The 8,409-nt window shown below is 41.1% G+C and overlaps 1 protein-coding gene across 1 annotated transcript in view; it reads left to right on the top strand.

The window, feature by feature from the left end:
• Window positions 1-8,409, top strand: part of LOC108524410 (dedicator of cytokinesis protein 11-like) — a 155,962-nt gene that overhangs the window by 67,645 nt on the left and 79,908 nt on the right. The window contains 2 exon segments of the mRNA XM_017865480.1: window positions 123-212; window positions 6,170-6,288. Of these exon segments, the coding sequence (XP_017720969.1) occupies window positions 123-212; window positions 6,170-6,288 (209 nt within the window).

An 8,409-nucleotide genomic window follows, 5' to 3' on the forward strand; every position in this document is an offset into this window, starting at 1 on the left:
AAAAAAAAAAAAAAAATACCGGATAAGTAGGTCTGCAAGATACAGCAGGAGGGAGAGGTAGAGAGCTTGCATTTGAGGATAATGAATCAAATTTCATATGGCTGTTTCCATCTGTGTTCCAGGATCTGCATGTGCACAAATTCTTCCATCATTGCCAGCTGATTCAGTCAGGCTCGAAAGAAGTTCCAGGGGAGCTCATTAAATATTTAAAGGTAAATGAACAGCAGCTTTCTGTGAAAGGTTTGTTTTTCTTGTCTTTCTGTTGCCACATTTTGGTGTGGAAAAAAAAAAGCAAACAGACAGTTTGAAATATTTTTGGCTGTATTTCCTCAAGAGAATACTTTCTATTATGTATTTTTCCATCATGTGGCTGTTTAGAAGCAGACAGCAGAGTGGCGACATTAGGAAGAAAATGTAATAGCAACAATGCAGCATCATATTTTTGAAACTCTCATGCAAATGTTTATTTCGGGTCCATAAATTGATTTTTCAGGGCCTTTCTCTTCCTGCTGACTGCCCAATAAAGGTGGAGTATGCTGTGGGGGAAAGGGCCAGAAGAATGGAATCACTTTGGCTTGGAATGAAATGTGAAATGGTTCTTGTGTCCACGGGTGATAGACTAAGAAAGGGGCTGGCTAACGAAAGACACATATTTTATGCATGTTGGAATATTGTATCTTACCACATGTATAGAGGACCTAACACTTGGTTTTTTGCCTGTGTGCTGGGACTACAGTGCATGTCATAATTTGCCTGACAGTGGCTCTCTTCTTTTAATTGTTCCTTTAATAAGATAGCTATAGCAAGTCTGAGGAGATTTTATTTTAAATCAAACATCTTTAGGATTTACCTTTGGCCATATGCTGTTACTTAATGATATACTCAGGAACAAAAATGTTCATTTCTTTCAGAGAGGTCGTATGAGATGAGATCAAATATATGGGTTCTGGAATAATAAACTGAGCTTGTATCCCACATATCACTTACTAGCTCTGTAACTGACCATGACGAAGTTACTTCTCTGAGCCTTTGTTTCTTCATATGTCATGTGGGGATAACAATAGTGCCCATCCTGTAGGATGGTTGTGAGACTTAAATTAGATAATGGGGCTGGGCATGGTGCCTCACACCTGTAATCCCAGCACTTTGGGAGGCCGAGGCAGGGAGATTGCTTGAGCTCAGGAGTTCAAGACCAGCCTGGCCATCATGGCGAAACCCCGTGTCTGCTAAGAATATAAAAATCAGCCAGACGTGGTGGCGGGTGCCTGTAATCCCAGCTACTCAGGAGGCTGAGGCAGGAGAATCGCTTGAACCTGAGAAGGCTGGCGGAGGTTTCAGTGAGCTGAGATCACGCCAGCCTGGGTGACAGAGCGAGATTCTGCTTTTTTGTTTGTTTGTTTGTTTGTTTAAAAAAAAAAAAAAGATTAGGGCATCTGCCGGATAGTAATCATTCATGCCACACTTATTGCTTTAGTGCTTCCTGTGGGCCAGGCATCATTTTAAGCATTGGAAATTTAAGTGAAGAAAACAAATAATATCCCTATTGTCAAAGAGCTTACTTGTTGAGACAGACAATAAACACATAAGTGAATAAATATATACGTCATCTCATATGGTAATAACTGTTATAAAGAAAACCAGCGCAATGAAGGGGAGCAGAGATTTACAAGGGGTCCCTGTTTTAAAGTGGCCAGAGAAAATCTCTCTAGTAAAGGCACATTTGAACAGAGACCTAAAGGAAATAAGAGTGCCAGTCATGTGGATATCTCGGGGAGAGCTGGGAACAGAAAGTACAAAGGCCCCCAGGAGCTTGGCTTGGTGTGTTCGGGGAACAGCAAGAATCCCAGTGTGGCTGGGACACAGAGTGATAGGACATTACCTTGGGGAGGTTGCTGGGAGCTTGTCAAATAAGGCCTCATAAGCCATGGCGAGGAGTTTGCATTTACTCTGAGTGAGATAGGAAGCCTTATGGAGCTTTGGACAGAGGTGTGACATGATGTGACTTTGGTTTTTAAGTTGTCATTCTGCTTACCATATAGAAAACACACTGTTGGAAGAGTAGAAAGGAGACAGTCAATTAGTGGTGGCTATATGGCTATATGTTCTTAACCATCATTAAGAAGTATTATAGGCCAGGTACAATGGCTCATGCCTGTAATCCCAGCACCTTGGGAGGTCCAGGCAGGCAGGTTGCTTGAACCCAGGAGTTCGAGACCAGCCTGATCAACATGGTGAAACCCATCTCTACAAAAAAATACAAAAATTAGCCAGGCATAGTGAGTGGCACATGTCTATAATCCCAGCTACTTGGGAGGCTGAGGTGGGAGGATCGTTTGAGCCTGGGAGGTTGAGTCTCCAGTAAGCTGTGATCATGCCACTGCACTCCAGCCTGGGCCTCAGAGCGAGACCCTGTCTCAAAAAATATATATATATATATGATAATCATCTAACTTTTACATCCTTTCTTCAGGTAAATGTCTAGTACCTCAATATGTGTGAATGCTTTGTTAATGCTTGTTCTTCACATGGGAAAGTTTTATAAAAGTTTTGATCAAGTGGAATGGAAAAGAACATCATTTTTATATATACGGGTATTCTTAACATGGAAAAGTGCTCATACTTGTTTTTTTGAAGATGTGAAATTTCTGATATTTATGTGACCTACGCTCTCCCTCTAGTGGCAGTCAATGAAATACCTTGTGATTTCAGAAATAGCCAAGCTCCTCTATATAACCTTAGTGCGGAAAAGGATTCTCAAGACTTTTTTTTCTTTCTTTCTTTCTTTCTTTTTTTGAGACAGAGTCTCGCTCTGTCGCCCAGGCTGGAGTGCAGTGGTGCAATCTTAGCTCACTGCAACCTCCGCCTCCTGGGTTCAAGTGATTCTCCTGCCTCAGCCTCCCGAGTAGCTGGGACTATAGGCGCCTGCCACCATGCCCGGCTAATTTTTTTTTTTGTATTTTGGTAGAGATGGGGTTTCGCCATGTTGGCCAGGCTGGTCTTGAACTCCTCACTTCAGGTGAAATGCCCATCTGGGCCTCCTAAACTGCTGGCATTACAGGTGTGAGCCACCACGTCCAGTCAAGGTTTTTTTTTTTTTTTTTTGACAGATAAGGAAGCTGGGGCTCAAGTAGAGGTGACTTGCCTGTAGTCATTCAACTGGTTAGTAGCAGAACTGGGGTGAGACTATGATGAGTCCCATGTTCTTTCTACTACATACTACACCTTGCTATCTGTTGTTCCTATAAATGACATTGTTTCAAGAATTCATTTACCATCCACTTTTTGAGCTCTTATATATTTAGTATTTTCCTAGTTCTTTGAGGCTTACAGAGAAGAATAATTTAGGGTTATTGTCCATAGGAGAACTTATAGTCTAACTGAAGAGACAGGACACACATAAGTTAAATGACAGTCTGTCAATAATACAATTAATAGTTCAAAGCAATATATGATGAAATGTCCAGTATGTGATACAGTGTACAAGTGCTGAGGGTTCGGTGAACTGAGGAACTACTGTAGACTAGAGGGCTCCTGTCTTTTTTTGGGGGGGAGGGGGAGACAGAGTCTTACTCTGTTGCCCAGGCTGGAGTGCAATGGTGCAAACTCAGCTCACTGCAACCTCTGCTTCCCGGGTTCAAGCTGTTCTCCTGCCTCAGCCTCCCGAGTAGCTGGGACTACAGACATGCACCACCATACCTGGCTAATTTTTGTATTTTTAGTGGAGACGGGGTTTCACCATGTTGGCCAGGCTGGTCTTGAACTCCTGAGCTCAAGTAATCTGCCTACCTCAGCCTCCCGAAGTGCTGGGACTACAGGCCTGGCCTAGTTTATTATTGTATTCATTTATTCAGTAAGTCACCAAATATTTATGGATCGTGTAGTATGGGCCATACATTGTTCTGGATGCTGTGAATTGAATGGGGAACAGTTTAGACAGCATACCTTTTCTGGTTGTGGTAGAGAGATTATAAGCGAGTGCCATGAAGAAAAGAGCAGGTTAATGGGATCCAACATGACCAGAAGTACACTCTACATAGAGTTGTCAGGGAAGGCCTACTGGGGGAAATGGCATTTCAAGCTGAAAGGATGAGAGGAAGACAACCTTAGGAGGTAAAGCCATGTAAACACCTTACATCAGCATGTTTGAAGGACAGAAAAATAAAAGAAAAGACCATGTAGCTATAGTACAGTGTGCATTGTTGGGGGAGGATGGCAAGTGATGGGTTTGGAGGGACAGGCAGGGTATGTCGTAGGCATGGAAGCTTATGACAGCTCTTTGTTCGCGGTAGTTTGTTTTGTTTTGTTTTTAACAACAGAAAGATGGCAATGTCCAATTTGCATTTCAAAAAGAACACTCTGGCTGTCATGTTGAGAATAAATTACAGAGGACCGCTACTGGTAGCAGGGAATGCCCATCTCTCTTTTCTACCTGGCACTATTCTATTTATCATTCACCCTTTCCCATCTCTGAGGCCTTACCAGACATTCCCTACCCACTTGCACACTCAGTTGCACACTCAGTTGCTTCTTTGTGAATTTTGTATATCCCATGATCATGGTATTTACTGTTGATATTGCAGTTATTTAGTTCCATGTCTTTATACCCTGTATGCTGCAAACTACTTGATGGTAGAAACCATGGCCTTTATTTGTTTGGGTTTACTTTTGTTTTTGGTGTGCTTGGCTATTGGGAGTTCATTTGTTTTCCCTTTGTCAAATGAGAAAATGAATGGTTTCACTGAAGTGGGGATTTGCACTTGCCTTGAAAGAGTGGCCAGGATTTGACTAGAAACTATGAACAGACACAAAGGTAGGAAAGTAAATGATATATTCAAGAACAGTGAAGAAACCAGAGATACCAGTTTGGCCTTGTAGAGAACAGTGATGATTGTTTAGGCTGAAAATGCCAGTTAGGTCTGAAATAACTTGGTCTTAATACTCTAGGCCAGGATTTCTCAGTCTTGGCACTATTGACATTTTGGGGTAGAATAATTCTTTGTCCATGAGGGTCTGTGTGCACGTTATAGGATATTTAGCAGCATTGCTGGCCTCTGACCACTAGATGTCAGTATCACCCCCTGGTTGTGACCAACAAACCCGTTTCCAGACATTGCCAAATCTGTTGGGGACAAAATGGCCCCTGGTTGAGAACCACTGTCATAGGCTATGGGGAGACATCGAAAAAATCTTGGCAGGAGGTGGTCTAATGTAACGAGTATTTGAGGAAGATTAATTTAGAAATGAGAGTTGGATGTATTGACAGTAAAGAGAAGTTGTACAGAGACCTGCTAAAGAGAAAATGATTTATACTATTTTGGTTATCGATTAGAAGGTCTTGAAGACAGATTGTGGCAAGAGTCAGGGAATCTGGGAAAGAGAACTTACGAGTTTTTTAAGTACAGAGACTTGATTTATCCACCTCTCTATTTCACCTAGCACTACACATTGAATTGATGTAGAAAGATGCTCAGTGAGGTTTGTTTTCCTTTTTTGGTTGACTGGTTGAGTGAGTGAATGTGGAGAGAAGGGAAGAAAGAAGAAAGAAATTGAACAACTTTCACTATTTGTATAATTTCTCTGTATATATGATCACGTTTCTTCTCTTTGATGTTCGTAGCGCACTTATCATTGGAGACAGAGTGTTAGCACTTTGAAGGAAATGTGTTATAAGATTCTTAGACTGCAAAAGCGCTTCTGTTTTGTAGTGGTGATGGTGTACAGCCAATTACATATAGAACCACTCTTTATTGAATTCCACTTAACTTGTCACCAGATTAACTGATGCCCATATTCCCCTGCAAAAGATACGGAATGCCTGGGGGTTAGTAGATGCATCTCCAGTATCATCTCCAAACATGTCTGTTCCTCCCCACTGCCCCAGGCAGTTGAGTGTTGGTTTACCAGGAGTCAGTTGTCAATTTTCCAAAAACTGTTTATCCAAATTATACTTATTACCTTTAGTATTTAACATGAAATAACAAAATCTGAGTGCCAAATAGAGGTGTGGATTAATTAACAAAAAGCCCCCTATCCCATGGAAAGCTCACTTTTAATTGAGCTTATATGCTAGTCAATGTATTTCTCATTACTTAATTTTTTTGTTGTTTCACATTTGCAAATTTTATCATATTTCTGTTTCTTTTCATAACTAATAATGACTTAATTTTAGTGTTTGCATGCCATGGAGATCCAAGTCATGATACAGTTTCTGCCTGTAATTCTTATGCAACTCTTCCGAGTTCTCACAAATATGACTCATGAAGATGACGTTCCTATCAACTGCACCATGTGAGTTTCGGTGTTATAATACCAAGATGCTGTTTGAAATATTTCTTATCTTTTAATAGAGGTATTCATTACTAGAAACTTCCCTCTTAGAACTGCTGTTGCTGCATTCCATAGGTTTTGGTATGTTGTGTTTTCATTGTCATTTGTCTCAAGATATTATAAATTTTCCCTTTTCTTTTTTGACTCAGGAACATGTTTAATTTCCACCTATTTTGAATTTTCCACGGTTTCTCCTGTGATTGATTTCTAGTTTCATTCCACTGTGGTTGGAAACAACATTTGATATGATTTCAGTCTTAAAATTCTTAACGCTTGGTGTGTGGCCTAACATATATGGTCTAGCCTAGAGACGATTCTGTGTGTTCATGAAAAGAATGGATATTCTGTTGCTGTTGGATGGAATGTTCTGTATATGTCTGTTAGGTCTATTTGGTGTAAGTGTAGTTCAAGTCCAGCATTTCCTTATTACTTTTCTGTCTGGTTGATCTGTCCATTGTTGAAAGTGGGATATTGAAGTCCTCTATTTTTATATTGCAAAATATTTCTCCTTTCATGTTCATTAATATTTGCTTTATGTATTTAAAAAGATAAATATCTAAGTTCCAATTGAACTTTCTCCAATTATGTAAATGTTCTACACTTGTGTTGTTTAGTATAGCAGCCACCAGCCACATTTGGCTATTGAGCACTTCAGCTGGGGCTGGTTCAGCTGAGGAACATATTTTTTTTTTTTTTTTTTTTTTTGAGACGGAATTTCGCTCTTGTTGCCCCAGCTGTAGTGCAGTGGAGCAATCTCGGCTCACTGCAGCCTTTGCCTCCTGGGTTCAAGCGATTCTTCTGCCTCAGCTTCCCGAGTAGCTGGAATTACAGGCGCCCGCCACCATGCCCGGCTAATTTTGTATTTTTAGTAGAGATGGGGGTTTCACCATGTTGGCCAGGCTGATCTCAAACTCCTGATCTCAGGCGATCCACCCGCCTCGGCCTCCCAAAGTGCTGGGATTACAGGCGTGAGCCACTGTGCCCTGCAGGAACTGAATTTTTAATTGTGTTTAATTTTAATTTTAATCAATTTAAATAGACACAGGTGACTAGGGATGTATATTTAACAGAATGTGGCCCTAAGCCATCAATTTTTACTTGAAAGAATAAGGAAGTATTATTTTTATGTGAAAACAAACAAGGATGTATTGTAGAGTAGAATGCACAATGCACCTGAATTTTGAAATCAAAACAGGATACTTAAATTGTGGGCTGAGTGCTGGAAGTTTCTTGCTTTGCTGCCTCTGCTGTTGCCACAACCTCTTCCACCAGGCCTCACACCACAGCCACACACCATTTGCGTGCATTGCTGCTGTTGGGGATAGTGTGGTTGAAAATGGAAGAAACTTTAGGCCAATGGTTTTCAAAACATGGTTCCCATACCAGTAGCATCAGTATCACCTGGGAATTTAGTAAAATTGTTAATCATTGAGCTTCACTCCAGACCTACAAAATCAGAAACTCTGGGAGAAGGGCTGGGCAATGTAGTCAAAGGACCCACCAGGTGCTTCTTATATGTGCTAAACTTTGAGGACACTGCTAGTCTCTTAGCCCAATTACAGTTCGTATCATTACACCTGCCCCATCTCTCCCTTTTCCCCGTCTGGCGACATGCTTTTCATTGCCTGCCTTTCCTTCCTTCCTTCCTTCCTTCCTTCCTTCCTTCCTTCCTTCCTTCCTTCATTCCTCTTTCCCTCCCTCCCACCCTTGCCCACATCCCCAGCCCCTCTCTCACCAAGAGGGTACAGCAAAGAAACAACCCCATACTCCCAAATGGCAAGAATGACATTATTAATGAAGAAATTATAAAAATACTTAAGACAGGCCTCCATATTTAAACTCCATTGTGCTATATTTTAACTCCATAATTAAAGACTTGGTCTAGAACTTAGTTGACTATGTTTCTCCTTGGAGACTAGGAGTCTCAGGACATCTCAAAGTGGACAGGAAGTCTCCTGAGCATTGTTGAAATGAGCCGCTCAGGGTTTAGTCAGATGTCCTGTTTTCACATTGTGAGGCTGGTTGTCAGACACACACATGTTTTTTTTCCCCATTTGCCACCCTAGTTGATTTGATACAGTC

This window comes from Rhinopithecus bieti, unplaced genomic scaffold (genome assembly GCF_001698545.2).
Source record: "Rhinopithecus bieti isolate Rb0 unplaced genomic scaffold, ASM169854v2 scaffold_82990, whole genome shotgun sequence".
In the NCBI taxonomy this organism is placed as follows: domain Eukaryota; kingdom Metazoa; phylum Chordata; class Mammalia; order Primates; family Cercopithecidae; genus Rhinopithecus; species Rhinopithecus bieti.